This window comes from Ovis aries, chromosome 5 (assembly GCF_016772045.2).
Source record: "Ovis aries strain OAR_USU_Benz2616 breed Rambouillet chromosome 5, ARS-UI_Ramb_v3.0, whole genome shotgun sequence".
Lineage (NCBI taxonomy): Eukaryota > Metazoa > Chordata > Mammalia > Artiodactyla > Bovidae > Ovis > Ovis aries.
In genome coordinates this window covers 59,235,806-59,252,368 of record NC_056058.1, presented here as the reverse complement: position 1 = coordinate 59,252,368, position 16,563 = coordinate 59,235,806, and the positions used below count along the sequence as shown (strand labels likewise).

The window sequence follows — 16,563 nt, the reverse complement described above, 5'->3', positions numbered from 1 at the left end:
GCCAGTCCATTCAAGATTCTTGAGGCCCTGCCATGGTAGAGCTTGCATCTTAGTGGGAGGAAGAAAAACATTCAGGAGTAGGGGAGAAAACCAACAAGCCAGGTACAAACAAGTGCTGTGAAAGAAAACAATAAAAGCTAGGTAAGGAGGATAGAGAGTCCTACGGACTGGGGAGTGAGGAGAGCTACAGTTTTAATAGCATGATCAGGGTTGACTGCATGGAGATGACATTTGTGTGAAGACTTGGAGAGGGTGAGGGCATTAGCCAAGTGGCTATTTGGGGAAAGGGCACACCAGGCAGTACGAAGGCAACATTGAAAGGCTTGTGTGGCCAGAACAGAGTGAAAGATAAACGGTGCAGATGAGGTCAGAAATGACCTTGAACGGTGGGAGATGAGATCAGAGCTGAGGTTGGCAGTTGGGGGCCCATGGGAGGATAGATAGTCTAGGCCCTCATGGGCTAGACTATGGACTTTGGCTTTTACTGTGACTGAAATGAAAAGCCACTGCAGGGTTTTGAGCAGAGAAATGACACGATAATGACTTAATGTTTTGTGGACTAACTTCCTAAAAATAAATTTATTTTGACTGAAAATTGAACCTCTCCATTGTAGATGGAAAATCAGCATCACATGTCATAAATATAAAGCAACCACTAAAATAAACTCTGAGAAAACAAAACAAAAAAAATGCTATTAAATCTTGGCTCCATGTTCTTGCTGGTCCAGGACTCTGATCCGAGGCTTGCCCTCTCTTTGTTAAAAGGGAAGATTAGAAAATCTTAGGTGTTAAAGACAGACTAGCACCCCACAGGCATTCCCTTTGAAGTACCCAGAAGGGGAATCTGTCAGTTTTCACACGTGAGTCCTGGTATTTAACGCTCACCTGCAGTCTGAAGTCCCCCTCCCCCTCTCCCAAGGGAGACTCTGGACCCAGTCTTCCCTGAGGGCCTTGCTCATTGACTGTCTGTTCTGACCTCTCCACCTCTCTGCCTGCTCCCTCTCCATGCAGTGCCTGTCCGTGTGCTGGAGCTGAGCGAGAGCCACCCTGCCAATGGGGAGCAGACAGTTCGTTGTCGCGGCCGGGGCATGCCCCAGCCACACCTCACCTGGTCTACCTGCAGTGACCTCAAAAGGTGAGCAGACCCCCAAGCCTCAGTTTCCCAGGGTACCCACAGCTAACTAGATGGACTCAGTGAAAATCGTCTAGTTTGGATCCTTCCTCTGGGAACACTGTTCCAGGCTAGAGCCATAGTCTAGAAGACGTGGCCTCTTGGAGATGCTCTGCATGACCTAAACTGTCGCTTTTCTTTGCCTTGACCCTAAGGGTCAAACGAAGGGAGCGGATTTTGCAATCCAGGGTTCCCAAGTCTAGGGTAGGAGCGCCCCTGCTGGTCAGTCGAGAGATCACATGAGGAACCCACTAAGGAGCAGGCAGTGGGAAAAAGGAACTAGACAGGCCCGGCTTCCTTCCACCACCACACAGTGGCGCTGCCTGCTTATGGCCTCAGTTTTCCCACCCGTGTAGGGTGGGAAGGGACTGGAAGTGAACCTGGCAGGTTCTCGGCAGGTGTCCGCGGGAGCTGCCGCCCACGCCGCTGGGGAACAGTTCCGAGGAGGAGAGCCAGCTAGAGACGAATGTGACATACTGGGCGGAGGAGCAGGAGTTCGAGGTGGTGAGCACACTGCGCCTGCGCCATGTGGATCAGCCGCTGTCCGTGCGCTGCACGCTGCACAACCTGCTGGGCTACGACGTGCAGGAGGTCACCGTGGTGCCACACTGTGAGTCCTCCATCCTCTGTGGCCCCTTGACGACCCCTCACCTCCACCTCCACCCTGCTGTACTTGGATCTGTGTCTGTATGCCCATGGCAGGCCAGAGTTGGCGGGGCCAGGGCACTCGGGAGCGCTGCGAGTGTATGTTCCTATGCGCTTACACAACAGCACAATATTGGCACACGTGTGTACATCCACGAGTGTATGTGTGTAAACCATGACTATGAACAACTCTATCTCCTTATGTATGTACATTGTATATATGTATACTTGAGCATGCCTGATCCTTGGACATTGGTGTAAACCCTCCAAGTGTAGATTTGTAAAGCAGGTAGTGAAGAATGTCTCATCCTCATATACATGCATAGAGCTTGAGCATGTGTCTGTAAGCATGTACACAAGCATATTTGTGGGTGTAAACCCAGTAAGCATATGTTTGTAAACCACATACATGAGCATCCCAATCCCTGGGCAGATATGTAAACCCACAAGTGTATGTCTGTAGGTGTGTATATGTGGTACACAATCCCCATATAAGTGTGCAAACAGTGCATGTACAACCCCTGTGCAGCGTGCAAACTGGCATTATGCATGGAGATGCAGCACACCTTTCGGTAAAAGTGTGCAACCCAATCCCCCACGTATATGCTTGCTGTGCCGTGCATGTCTGGTAGTAGGTACACATCCATGCATAATTCTCACCCATGTGAACAGTCACTACGGTGCCCAGATGCTTTTGCTACCTGCCAGTCCCAGTGCGTACATGGACCTGTATGCATAAACTTCATTTATGCACCTGTTTCCTCATCCAGTAAATAGTCACAGGGTCTCAGCTTCTCTCTGGAGAAAGCCCAGCCCTGCCTGTCCTCCTAGTGCCCATGGTCCAGAAAGGACACAGATGAGGAACTAGGCAACCTCACTGCGAGGGTCAGCTTCTGGGGGGAAAGCCTAGAGGGAGAAGGAGCTCCATCCCCATCTATAGGATTCAGAAAAGTATCCTGGTGAAATGAAGCTTTAGGCCAATATCTGAAAGAGAACTAGGAATTAGCCTAGTGAGGAATGGTGCTCCAGTCAGAGGGAACAGCCTGTTTAAAAGCCCAGAGGCAAAGTGAATTCAGAGCAATTAAAGAAATCAACGTGGTTGGAGAACAGAGTTTGTATGTATTTAGGGGGTGGGGGAGGAGGGAAAGGGGAAGGGACTACAGGAGAAGCCAGAAGCCAGTGTGAGCAGAGCTGTGCAGGTTGTACAAGGTGTTTTGGACACACTTATGCCGGCACTTAGGTAGGTATTTGGGCTTGTATAAGCAGATACTTCTTCACACAGGCCTGCCTTCCCCTGCCCTGTGGTGGGGTGGGTGGTGGTTTTAATGCCTTATCTCATCTACACTCCTATACATACCTTCATATTCCTGAGCAAGTGGGCACCTACCGACCAACTCTGAGCAAGGCAGAAGTAAAGCTTTTGCGTGCCGTCTGAGGGGGAAGCCATGTACCACCCTGCAGGGAACTGTCATGGCTGGGTGAAGTCCCCTCTTTTTGCTCAGAAGATGTAAGCTCCCTAGAGCTCTCTAGGGAGCAGAAAAGGGCCTGTGGGGGACAGGGGAGGAGGGAGGGAGTTTCCAAGGAAAGTCACGGGTGGCCAGAGGGGCAGGACAGGGGTGATGAGGGTCTGGCTGAATGAGGAGGGAGTGGGAAGAAGTGGGTATGTGCAGCAAAGAGGCTGAGGCTTTGAGGGTAGAGGAGACTCAGGGCTTGGGGGGCCCAGAGTTGGCCCTGTATGGTTATCCCTGTTGCCTGGCCCCTTCCTCATTCTGCTTTACGATTGCCATCATGGCGGGTGGGGGTAGGGGAGGGGAAACAGGCTCTTTTGTGGAGTCTGTATGCCTCAGGCTATGGGAGTTCAGTTATTGTATCCATCGGCCTCTGTCCTAGCTGTGCCAAGCCCCCATGAGGGCCTAGATTCAGAGGAAAGGTAAACCACAGCCCTGCTCTCAGGAGCTTGTCTTCAATCTGGACCTGCGGCAGACAGGCCAGACTGACCTTGGAAAGGGCTGAGGGGATATGGAGGCCAGTGGTGATCCAGGGGGAGTTACTGTAGGGCAGGGAGTATTTAGGGTGAGGCTGGAGGTGTGGCCCAGAAGAGAAAGGCTGGAGGTCTGACATCATAGGCCAAAGCGGGGATGGAGCTGGTTCCATTCTGGGCAGGATGGGCAGAGAGGTTTTGTGGTACCAGAGGTAGATTGCAGGGAGGGGAGCTGCCAAATGTCCTGTTTGTTCATAAGCATCTCTCATCTCTGCGTCCAGCCCTGCCCTTCAAGGTGGTGGTGATCTCAGCCATCCTGGCCTTGGTGGTCCTCACGATCATCTCCCTCATTATCCTCATCATGCTCTGGCAGAAGGTAAGCCCCGCCTTTGCCTAATGGGTTCAGAGTGGCACACCATTTTTTCACATGGACCTCTGCCATCCTCTAGTGCTGCAGGATCTGGCCATGTCTGGGGCCCAGCATGGAGCTCAGGGGATAAAATGATGTACAGTAATGCAGGGTGTCTGAGCTTCCTCCAACCGCAGCAGCCTGGACCAACATGGGCCTGGTCCAGACCATCTGGAGTGCTCCGACTCTGCAGCGCACCCCTCTCCCCACCCAGCATCCTGCTCGGGCATCATGTCTGTCCATCCTAGCCACAGGGCACGAGACCTTCAAGGTGGACTGCCTGGGTTCCAGCATTCTTCCAGCTCTCACCCACACTAGGATTCTAGTGAAAGGCATTCTAATCCTGCTAATCTGTCATTTCAGTGGTCTGTACTGCCGTTTCACCATTCCATGACTCTACCGCAGGATTGCTGCACTCGATTCTGTCATTCTAAGATTCCAGTCCTGTGATTCCAGCATCCTATGATTTCAACAGTCTAAGGTTAAATCTTTCTGAGATTCCCACTGTGACTGAGCCGGCATGGGGAGGGGCCATCCACATCCAGTGGAGTGTCCCTGCCTCATGTCACTTTCCAAGGCTACGTGCTCCTCTATTCCCATCGGAGGAGCAACTGAGGTTCTGGGAGAAGCTGGTGAGGAGGTCCTGATAAGCCTGTGGCTCAGCTGTCAGCTGCTTCTCTGCCACCTCCTCCTTACATCTGTTCCCATGGAGCCCGTAAAGGCCTTGGCTCTATTGATAACTTGCTGTATGACTTCAGATCTACTGTATGACTTCAGATAATCTTTTCTGGGCTTCAGTTTTTCTTGTCTCATCTGTTTCATAAGGAGCTGGACCTAGTGGTCCGCCTCTGATGATCCATCCCTGATCTTGATCCTGCAGAAGCCACGCTATGAAATCCGATGGAAAGTGATTGAATCTGTGAGCTCTGATGGCCATGAGTACATCTATGTGGACCCTATGCAGCTGCCCTACGACTCCACCTGGGAGCTGCCACGGGACCAGCTTGTGCTCGGTCAGTCCAAGGAGGCCTCAAGTGGCAGTCTGGGGACTTGAGGCGGGTGGGAACACTGTCTGACATCTGGGCCCAGCCTTGCCATGATTGGCTTGAGACCTAGGGCTGATGTCTTGCCTTCTGTGGCCCTCAAGCCCTACCCTCTGTACAATGAGGGTAAGATGATCCCCCTTGAGACCCTCTAGCCTTTATGTTCTATGATCCAGAGATGCTGTGAGATGAAACCCCTTTGTGGAGAAAGAGGAAGTGCCAGGCCTGTGCTTAGTGCAGCTGGAGAGGCTGAGAGGGTACGGAGAACCTGTGCTCCCCTCTCAGGGAGAGGTTTTCCAGGGACTAAAGAGGGACCAGAAAGTAGGCAGGACTTAGGTGAGACCAGGAAGGACCGCAAAGCACTGTGATTTTAGGAGCCTTCATGGGAGAAACACCTACGTCCAGGGTGGCTTGAGGGATGTCTAACCTGACCTCAGAGAGCATGCATGTTGAGATTCTTCATGAGTCAGCAGCTGAGAGATCATCTCTTTCCCAGGACGCACGCTGGGCTCCGGGGCCTTTGGGCAGGTGGTGGAGGCCACAGCTCATGGCCTGAGCCATTCTCAGGCTACCATGAAAGTGGCCGTGAAGATGCTGAAATGTGAGTCCTGGGAGCCCGCCCCTCCCTCCCCTCACCCCCAACTCCCCCGCACATTCAGGCACTCCCAGAGCAGGCCTTGTGCTGATTCTCAGGGTGCAGAAGTACAGGCATACCACAGCCAGCAGCACTCCCAATTCTCCTTTGGTAAAGAGGCTTCCTCACCCTGCCCCCTCCTCCAGGAGCCTCCCCGCCCACCCTTTTTCCTTTCTCCTGCCCGTGGGTCCTCACCACCCTTGACCACCTGGGTCTAACAGCACAGACTGGGGCAGAGGAGCCAGAATAGGCTCCAGTGAGGCCTCCGTGACTGGGCCAGGCCTGAGGTCCTCTCTCTCCCTCAGCCACAGCCCGCAGCAGTGAGAAGCAAGCCCTCATGTCGGAGCTGAAGATCATGAGTCACCTTGGGCCCCACCTGAACGTGGTGAACCTGCTGGGGGCCTGCACTAAAGGAGGTACAACCCCCTCCCAGAGGACTCTGGGAAAGTGCCAGTGGCCAAGGCCTGGCCCCTCCCTGCCCCCTCCTCAGTCCAAGGACAACAGGACATTCTCACTGGAGGGCCCGTGCCTACCCAGTCCAGTGCCCTCACTTCACAGAGCCAGACGTGTGTCGGATTAGCAAGTCACAAAACCACATCACCTCTAAGACCAAAGCACTCCCCAGGTCACCATTCCTAGCAGTTTCCAAATCAAGGAGCCCTCTGACGTTTAAAGCTTGTTGCAGTCGATTTTAAAAAGGGTGATACGTAACAGCTCATGAGACACTGAAACGAGCCCTTCCTCTGGAGACCACCAACCGGCTTGCTCACTGAGAGCTGCTTTCACTCGGATCGTAGAATAAGTAAGGTCTCTCCAGCTGAGTGTGTTTATTTGAAACTCTGATTACACGTTAGGCCACACAAAAAAAGTTATCACTACTTTCAGCTGCTTATTGTGAGATTTGGGATTTTCCTCAGTATTGTGCAACCAAAACAAAATACAGAAGTACACTATGTGCGTAGACTAATTTTTGTCTGCAGTGGTCACACATTTCAAAATGTTTGATTCCACCAGTATCTTCAAACTGCCAAGTCAATGCATTGTGCTTGAATTTAAACAGTAACCTGGTAATAATCAGTTGCCTTTGCTTTATATCCTGGGCTCAAATTTCAGCTTCATCAACAACAGCTAGCCCTATGCTTGCAGTTTGCCAAGCACTGAGCTGAGCTAACCAAAGGCATTATCTCATGAATACTCATGAGGTACTTTGGGGTGGGTATTACTAGCCCCATTTGACAGATGAGGATAGTAAGGCTCAGGGAGACTGCCTTGCTCACAGCCAGGAAAATCCAGGTTTGCCTGGGGCCTGAGCCTGTTTGCTGTTCCACATGCAGCCTGTCGTTAGCCTCATGGCTCTGACCGGAAGCCTGAGCCCACCCCGACCCCCTGCCCTGGGACTCTTCCTGAGCCTGTCCTTCTGCAGGGCCCATCTACATCATCACCGAGTACTGCCGTTATGGCGACCTGGTGGACTACCTGCACCGCAACAAGCACACCTTCCTGCAGCGCTGCTCGGACAAGCGCCGCCCGCCCAGCGCCGAGCTCTACAGCAACGCCCTGCCTGTCGGGCTCCCTTTGCCTAGGTACCGCAGGGAGGCTGGGGCCTGAGTTGGTGGGGAGCCCTGAGGAGCACCTGCTTACCCCTCCTTGTCCAGGACAGGAAGTTGAGGCCAGGGTGGGTGGAGCCGCTCCTAGAGCCAGCCTGCAGCCTGGCCCCCTCGGCCACCCTAGAGGTGGGCATGATAATAACAGTGGTGATGATGGTAGCTGCCACCTGCTGGTTGTAGGAGGTGTGCCAGGCCCTGTACTGAGCACTCTGCAGGTGTGATCCCCTTCGACCTCTCACCAAACACACATCATGGTCTCTCCATCAACGGGAAACACCTGGGGCCCTCCTGCTCCCGGTTGACCCTCACTGTAGCTCCACTCTGCTCCTCCCTTGCTGCAGCCTCCCCCCTCTTCCACACAGCAGTCTCTCCAGTGCCTCCAGGGTAGCTATACTCTCTCCTCTGCTTGTCCAAAAATGACATTTCTTTTCTCTCTTGCTCATTGCAAAAGCAATACTAGTCTATTTCAGAGGCAAGAGTCAGTTAAGAATAGCATTAAAAGATGTTAAAATTCATCCATGTTCTCTTCAACATTTTGATTGGTTTCCTTCCAGTGTTTTTTCTCCCCCTAGAGACACATGTATACTTTGTCCCACAGCTCTCTGGGGAGCTGATGCTGTAGGCAGAGGCATTAAGGTGATTCACTGCTCACTTGCAGGGCCTCATGGCTGGACAGCGTCCTTCCTGTGACCCTTGTCTTTGGGTACTGGAATCGCCCTGGGCATGAGTTCTCTGAGGACACAACCTAGATCTTATCGTCATCTTGGCAGCCCCAGTGCCCAGCTCAGGATGGGTCTGAGGTTGGCTGGAAGGGCTGACTACATGGTCGTTCATATTGTGACAAATTGTGAGTGGAGGATGCGTGAGTGAGGGAGAGAAGAAATGCATAAGTGATGGGGCCTTTCTGGCCCCAGTGTTGAGCAAAGGGGCAGGAGGGGGATGGACGGGGAGAGCCTGTGCTACTGTCTCTGTGATGCTCCTCTGCCCCCAGCCACGTGTCACTGCCTGGGGAGAGCGATGGTGGCTACATGGACATGAGCAAGGACGAGTCGGTGGACTATGTGCCCATGCTGGACATGAAAGGAGATGTCAAATACGCAGACATCGAGTCCTCCAACTACATGGCTCCTTATGATAACTACGTCCCCTCTGGTGGGTGCACACAGGGTCCTCACACCTGTGTTGTCATACATTCTTTCCAAACCCTTTCCTCCACCCAGTCTGGCAACAACCCTGCCAGGAAGGTGGCCTTGTGCCCATTTCATAGATGCAGAAACTGAGGCCTGCCACCTGCCCAAAGCTGCTGTGTGGTGGAACCCCAATATCAACCCCTGTTTTTGGGTCAAGAAATGTACACACAGCCTTCAGGGAGGAGAGGAGCTTGGATTGGAGGGGAAGCCTGACCTGCTGGGGCCTCAGGAAACAGTGGTCTGCTCAGAGCAGGCCCCAGGCTGACTAGTGCCCTGAGGAGCAGGCAGGCCAGGCTGAGCAAAAGTGGCCCAGGGCTAATGCCAAAAGTTTTTTCTGGAAGTTGGAGAATTTAAGAGATATTTGGAAATTGTTTTCCTTTTGGGGCAGCCTTAGAGGATCAGGAGTCTCCTCTCTGGGCCATCCAGCCTCTACGAGCCAGAGGCCAGGGTTCTGCGGCCCTGGGGAGACTCAAAATGTCCTTCTGCTCTTCTCTAGCTCCTGAGAGGACTTGCCGGGTGACTTTGATCAACGAGTCCCCAGTGCTTAGCTACACGGATCTTGTGGGCTTCAGCTACCAGGTGGCCAATGGCATGGAGTTCCTGGCCTCTAAGAATGTATGTGTAGTCACAGTGAGCAGAGTGGGGTCCTGGGGAGGGGGGTCCCCCAACCAGCCAGAGTCCTCCAAGTACGTGACCCGTACAGCGTCCCTCTGGTGGCTGAAGATGGCCAATGCCCCACACCTGGTGGCCCCTCATACCTGACCAGCCATGTATTTTTCATAAAGCCCTTGACCTGGAGAGCCTTTCCCCACAATTGCCCCACAGTCTCAGCTCCCATCCCCTCTGTCCCCAGTGCGTCCACCGAGACCTGGCAGCCAGGAACGTGCTCATCTGTGAGGGCAAGCTGGTCAAGATCTGCGACTTTGGCCTGGCTCGTGACATCATGCGGGACTCGAACTACATCTCCAAGGGCAGCGTGAGTGCCTCCACTGCCATCCTGGTTCACGTGGCTTTGGCTCACGGGAAGTCAGGACAGGGTCCTCATGGGCTCTGCCTGCCTGGCCCTGTGTGTAGGGACAGGAAGGGGAGCCACCAGCTGTGCATGGGGAGGGGGTGGGGGTGACAAGCCCAGGCCTGTAGGGTGGGCCAAGGGCTCAGATTTTCTGGGCATGGCAGAGGCCAAGGGGCCAGCTATAAAGGTTCTGGGGGAATGGATAGGGAGCAGGCCAAATGTGCTTCTCAGCAGTGATGGCAGGCAGAGGAAGAAGCCCAGATGAGTGAGTGGCAGGTGGTACTCGGATAAAAGGTGACCATCCTGCCTCGCACTCATGTCCCCACTTTCCACACAGGGACAGAACTGGAGGGACACTAGGCTCCAGAGATGGAAGGCAGCTAGGATGAGAGCTGGGGGACACCTGGGCACATCCCTGCCTCCCCCCGCAGGGGCCTCTGCTGCAGTCAGGAAAGGGATAGGGGTTGCTGTGTCCCCAGCTTGTGAGAAGAGAAACTCAGCCTCCTGATCCTCTGACTAACCAGCTTTGGGATGGGTGTGGGAACCGTGTATCGGCAGTGATGGGCCGTGGGGGACCAGGAAGTGAGAAACAGCTGAGGTGGGGACTGCCGGGCCTCCTCCTGCCTCCCAGGTGCAGAGTGGGGCTCAGCCCCTCCTTGCACTCAGCAGCCTCTGCCCTCCCACAGACCTTCCTGCCTCTGAAGTGGATGGCCCCTGAGAGCATCTTCAACAGCCTCTACACTACCCTGAGTGACGTATGGTCCTTCGGCATCCTGCTCTGGGAGATCTTCACGCTGGGTATGCTCCCGTCATGCTCCAGTGCTCACCCGTACACAGCACAGCGTCCACCCTGAGCGCCCACACCTCCATCCTAGGGGGGCAGTGGGACAGGACTCAGAAGCTCTGCTCTTTTCTTGTTACTGTGTAACCTCGGCAAGTGTCTTGCCAGCTGGATCTCCTTACCTCTGCATCTCAGTATAGATGGACTTGGACAGTGACGTCAGTAAGCCTGGCTCTGGTGCTCTCTGTTCTGATTCCGGGGAGGGATTCAGTCTGTGTCCAGGGCCTGTGAGGGAGCCCACATTTCCCAGCGCCACGATGCCCTCACTGATGCCTGGGCTGGTGTTCCTCTCCCTGTCCTGTAAGAGAGGGTTTCTGCCACTTTCCAGCACCTTGAGCCTGTGTCTCTTGTCTCTGCTCCCTAACAGGTGGCACCCCATACCCAGAGCTGCCCATGAACGAGCAGTTCTACAATGCCATCAAGAGGGGCTACCGCATGGCCCAGCCTGCCCATGCCTCTGACGAAATGTGAGTGGAGCATCTGGGAAGATATTTGGGGGTGCAGACAATACATATCCAACTTTACCAGCTTAAGACAAAAATAGATTAGCTCAGAGATGTAGAAAAATTAGGTTTAGACAGACCCAGTTGTTCACAGACATCATCCACATCTCTTGCTCTCCCCTGGGGCTCTGTTCTCCTTCATGTTGGCCTTACTTTCAGGCTGGCACCATCCAAATGGTTTTGGCCTGGCTGCTTTCACCATAGTTGCAGCAGAAGGCCCAGCAGTGGCTGTCAAGGGCTCTGCTGGGGTCACAGGCCCATCTAGAACCAGCCACTGAGCTGAGGGGATGAACCCCTACTGGCTAGACCCAGTCGTGTGCTCACCAAGGTGCGGCCAACCCCATGGAAGCACTGAACTGAAGGTGAAGGAGGGGCTTCTCAAGGGAACATGCCAGAGCAGTAAAGGGGAGACCCCTTCCCTCCTCCCCTCCCACCTCTTTTTATTTATTCCTCACTTTGTCCTGGGAGGCGGCAGGCCCTGAGCCAGAGGCCCTGACCCCTCTGCCCCTTTCCCCAGCTACGAGATCATGCAGAAGTGCTGGGAAGAGAAGTTCGAGATCCGGCCCCCCTTCTCCCAGCTGGTGCTGCTTCTCGAGAGACTGCTGGGTGAGGGCTACAAAAAGGTATGCTGAGACAGGGGGGTGGGGGGGGGGTGTGGGGCTGGGGACTGGAGAGCACCAGTCCAGAAATAGACACAGGGTACAAGGCTCACTGTGACGCACTGGTGTTTGGGGACAATCCTTTCCCCTCTCTGGGCCTGTTTCCCTGTTGGTGCCAATAAGGGATGTGAGTGTAGTTTATTTTAGCAGTACAGAATTTCATAAAGTGAAATCCTACTTGGAAGCTGATTAATTTAAACTGGAGGCAGGGGCCTATAGCCCCCTCATCCTGCATCCTTCCACTTGCCTTTGCAACCAGACCAAACCCTGGGCCTCCGTCCCAAGTCTGAACAACCCCGGTGCAATGGCTACTAAGGGCCTGACTGCCTAGACCCCGTGGCAGGCTCGTACATGGCAGCTGTTGCCAGCGGGGCCTTAAAACCCTCCCCTGCCCCACTGCAAAGCTAGTGCGAGGGGGATGCATGTACCCTTTGTCCAGACACAGCCCTTTCCCTCAGTCCATTCCTCAGCCCACTCCGAGCCACATCTGGTTATGTGTCCAGGACCAGGGGTGAGGGAAACAGGCCCCAGCAAAGGAGGCTGTGGCAGGCAGAGAGCCCATGCCTGTCCCCTGAAGCAGGGGAGAGTTAGGGTCACGGGTGCTGGTCTGAGTACTGACCCCTCCCCAGGTGACCCTCAGCTCACCTTGTCTGGTGAGAGGCCAGGGAGGAGGGTAAATTAGTGGCTTTGGGCAACTCTCCTTCCTTTCTGAGCACCAGGGACCTTATTTACATAATGCTGGAGGGGCTGGCTCAGAATCTACCTGTTAGATGATCCCTAAAGTCATTTCTGGTCTGACCCTCCCTTTGTCTCGAATTCTTCCTGCCCCCTGAGCAGAAGTACCAGCAGGTGGATGAGGAGTTTCTGAGGAGCGACCACCCAGCCATCCTTCGGTCCCAAGCCCGCTTGCCTGGCTTCAGTGGCCTCCGATCTCCTCTGGACACCAGCTCCGTCCTCTATACTGCTGTGCAGCCCAACGAGGGGGACAATGACTACATCATCCCCCTACCTGACCCCAAACCCGAGGTTGCTGATGAGGGCCCACTGGAGGGTTCCCCCAGCCTTGCCAGGTAGCTATTCCTACTTGCAGCCCAAAGCAGTAGTGTACATACTGTGTGTGTGCACACGTGTGTGTGTGTGTCTTTGTATGTGTGTGTGTGTCATTCTGTATCTTCATGCCATCAGACTTGGCTTAGCAGTGAATTACCTCAGCTGAGTACTTATTCCTGCCAATTGAATAGCAAAAAGAATGGAACTCATTTGACCTTTGATGACCTTAGGTGGAAATGGCAGGCTGGTAAGAGAAAGAATGGCCTGGGACACATTTGCAAAGTATCTGTTTGGTTTAAAGGAACCTCCACAGCCATCTACTCTGTCCCCTCTCTCGGCTGTGACTTAGCCCTAAGGAGAGAAAAGGAAAATCTAATTTGCATCCCTAACACCACATGTATTATTCTGTGGTGATCCCCAACCCTGTGATCTGGCCTTCAGCACCATGCGCTGAGGACCCCAGGGAGCATGGAACAGGGAGACAGAGGTGTCTACAGAAGTTCAGGCCAAAATTCAGACTGGGGAGAAGGTTCATGCTTTTCTTTTGCCTTGGGATGTGAAGTTACAGCATGAGGGGAGGGTTTTGGAGGAAGGCCAGCTATCGCCTGGGCTAGATGTTCCGCATGTGGCCAGACCTACACCCAAAACAAGATCCACCCTGTGGCGAAATGGCTGGGGCTGCAAACTGGGTTCCAGCTGTATCTCTGCCACTCGCTGCAATGAGACCCGGCCAGGTACCTTTGCTGTGAGCCCATCTCTCTACATGTACTAGGAGCACACACAGGACTTAGAAGGCCCTCCCCACCCTGTTTGAGAAGCTAATATTCCAAGGCTCCAAGCAGCCAGTGTACAGAGGAGTTCAGCTGAGTTCAGACAGCTTGGAGTGTGAATGCTGGGGCTGCTCTGAGCCTTCAGACCAGCTGCTTCTCCTCTCTGAACCTCAGATGCCTCGTCTGCAAAATGAAAACAGTAGGAGTACTTCAATTTGGAGGTTGTTATGGGGACTGAACGAGGTCATTATGCGTTCAGGCATGTGGGAGATGGAGACTGATGAGTGAGCAATGGACTTTGGAGTCAGCTAGATCTGCTCTAAGTCCCCACTCCTATACTTAGCCACTGTGTGATGCAGGGCAATGACATAACCTCTCTGAGCTGCACTTTCCTCACGACGCCTGCCTCGCGTAATCTCTACAAGAATTTTAGTGAGCTAAAGTGTGTAAGGCACATGCAGCCAGCTCAGGTAGATAGAAGGCTCTATGTTAATGCTGTTCTTTCTCTGAGGTTCCCTCCAGCCTCTTACTCACTCGCCCTCCCCGCCTCTAGCTCCACCCTGAATGAAGTCAACACCTCCTCTACCATCTCCTGTGACAGCCCTCTGGAACCCCAAGAGGAGCCAGAGCCAGAGCTGCAGCCCACCTCCCACGTGGATCCAGAGCCCAAGTGGCCACCGGATTCCAGCTGCCCCGGGCCTCGGGCCGAGGCGGAGGACAGCTTCCTGTAGGGGCTGGCCCCCACCCTGCACTGCCCTACCCGAAGCTCCCCTCTACCTCCCAGCACCCTGCACCGCCTGGCCGGGCCTGGCCTCCCATCAGCCAGGCTGCTCCTGTCGGCTGTCCCTTTCCAGAAGGCTTCTGCCCCTGGCACATCATACCCAATCCCTGGGGCTGGCTTAGGAGGCGAGAGAACTGGAGGAGCCGTGACCAGTCCTCTGCCTCTGGAGCACCCATGTGACTCTGAGCCAGGGTTCTCCCAGGGGACTCTGTTTCCCCATCTGTAAGATGGGAATGATGGGCTTGGCAACCCATAGTCTGGGATTCTCACCCTGCCTGACAGATGTGGTGGATGGAACTCTCAAGTTTCGTGAAGTGGTGGATTAACTCTTTTCTGTTCAGCCAGCTGCCTCTCAAGGAGCTGCAGCTCTCTCCTTGCACTTTTTTCTCCAAGAGCTGGGGAAGGGACCCTAGCATCTCCGGCTCCTGGCCAAGCTAGGGCCTGGCCTTGGACAATGTTGCCTCATCCAGAAGCCACCTGCCCTCAGTGCCAGTCTTTGCTTTCCCAGGCCCAAGCTGGTCTGGGGCCTTCTGTGCTTAATTAATGCTGGGGGCTGAGCCAAGTACAGGATACCCTGGCCTGTAGCCCCAGGCCCAGGCACTTAGGGTGCACCTCCCCATAACATGCCATGTCCATGTCTTCCTGGCCCCATGGGTCCAGGGATCTCCTTTCTTATCACTGCCAGTCTTACTCCACTCACCAGAGTCTCCAGGGCCAGATGAGCCCCACATCTCTGATGCATGTGTTGACATGCTTGCAACAGGTGCCTGCACGTGTGGACCAGTATGGCACTGGACCTGCTAAGAGACCTTGGAGGATTCCTTCACCCTCTCTGGGGCTGTTTTCCCTGTTGAAAAATGAGCAATTGGACTCACTGACTTCTGGTACCCTGCCAGCACTAACATTCTAGAGTATTCCAGGGGTTGTACACTTGCCCAGATGAAGCAAAGATAAACACTCCACACCTCTATCCTGGGATCAGCTGGGACCTGGAGAGGCTCCAATCACACATCGCACACTTCCGGGCATTCAGGAACTGGGCCCCTTCCCCAGTCCCCCGGCAGGTCCCAGAGGGCAGCTGCCCAGGCCTTGGCTCTGAGTGATAGCCATGGTCCTGGAAAGCCCCCAGAAGCTGCCCAGAAGGGATGAGGGGGAGACCATGGGATCCCTTTCATGACCCACATGGCCTCTGGCTGGAGCTGTCCTGGGCAAAGGAAGCAGGCAGCAAATCAGAGTGCCTGGCGCAGCCCGCCACTCCAGCACCTGCTGTCCAGGGCTGTGCCGCAGACCTGACGGGCAGTGAAAGGACAAGATGCCTTGGAGGGGGTACCCGAGGAGGGGGTGCAAGGGGTGGGTACTTGGGGGTTGCCTTCCCGCCTTCCAGCTGCCGCAGCCTGAGGAAGGAACTGTGAAGATGGCTTTGTCTGCCCAGGGGTGCTCACCTCATGCCTCTGTCAGCCCAGTGGGCAGTGGTGGGGCCTAGGCAGTGAGGGCTGTGGCCAGGACCACTGGCAGGGGAAGGGCTGGATGGGGTGGGGGTGGGTGGGTGAGGGAAGGTCAGTGACTCTGGGAACCAGCCAGCCTCCTGTGTCGGTTGGCACCTCCCTGCCCTGGGACCCCCAAAGCCTGGTCAAGGAGAGGGTATGGGTTCTCACTACGGTACCAAAGATGTAATCACCTAGGTTTACAAGTATTTTTAGGACTCACGTTAACACACATTTATATGACAGAAGTGCTATTTTGTACGCCATCAAATTTTCCTCCCTGTGTACTTTTTTAAGAGAAAGATTTTAATATTAAACCTGGTGCTTCTCACTCACAGACTTTGTGGTATCCCACAGGTGTGGGTCCCTGGGCCCAGGAGGAGGCAGGAGTAGGGTGGGGCAGCTGGGCTCACCCAGCCGTAGGATCCCCACATGACCCCTCAGCTCAAGCCCACTCCCATTTGTGAGATGGGGTTTTTCACACTCCCACCCACCACTCCCTGGTAGTTGGGGGACCTGGACCTCAGGCTTTGGTTTTCCAAGTTGTGGAAGAAGAAGGCTTTTCTGGCACCATAGTGCTTGGTTCTGGGTGGGGGCCCTGAGTCCCACTGCCACCCCCACCCTACCCAGCCATGTGCTTTGGCTTTGGCCATTAAGCCAGCCACCCTCCCTGCAGCCTGTGGCCCAGATCCAAGCTGGTGTGGCTCATAAGAAGCATTCGCTACAGCCCAGATCCCAGGCCCTGGTGACTGGTGGTCAGGTCTCAGGTACGGGCAGGGAGAC

At 54.5% G+C, this 16,563-nt stretch overlaps 1 protein-coding gene across 8 annotated transcripts in view; it reads left to right on the top strand.

Moving 5' to 3' along the window:
• PDGFRB (platelet derived growth factor receptor beta) overlaps positions 1-16,115 on the top strand; it is a 37,630-nt gene extending 21,515 nt beyond the window's left edge. For all 8 annotated transcript variants that reach the window (XM_042250972.2, XM_027970399.3, XM_042250973.2 and 5 more), the window contains 15 exons: positions 1,012-1,135; positions 1,570-1,781; positions 4,079-4,173; positions 5,087-5,219; positions 5,746-5,850; positions 6,189-6,299; positions 7,307-7,466; positions 8,482-8,642; positions 9,177-9,295; positions 9,534-9,656; positions 10,379-10,490; positions 10,901-11,000; positions 11,554-11,659; positions 12,533-12,765; positions 14,069-16,115. In XM_042250972.2, the coding sequence (XP_042106906.1) occupies positions 1,012-1,135; positions 1,570-1,781; positions 4,079-4,173; positions 5,087-5,219; positions 5,746-5,850; positions 6,189-6,299; positions 7,307-7,466; positions 8,482-8,642; positions 9,177-9,295; positions 9,534-9,656; positions 10,379-10,490; positions 10,901-11,000; positions 11,554-11,659; positions 12,533-12,765; positions 14,069-14,246 (2,072 nt within the window). In that variant the 3' untranslated portion in view covers positions 14,247-16,115. The remainder of the gene's footprint in view (positions 1-1,011; positions 1,136-1,569; positions 1,782-4,078; positions 4,174-5,086; positions 5,220-5,745; positions 5,851-6,188; positions 6,300-7,306; positions 7,467-8,481; positions 8,643-9,176; positions 9,296-9,533; positions 9,657-10,378; positions 10,491-10,900; positions 11,001-11,553; positions 11,660-12,532; positions 12,766-14,068) is intronic.
• The last annotated feature ends 448 nt before the right edge of the window (positions 16,116-16,563 follow it).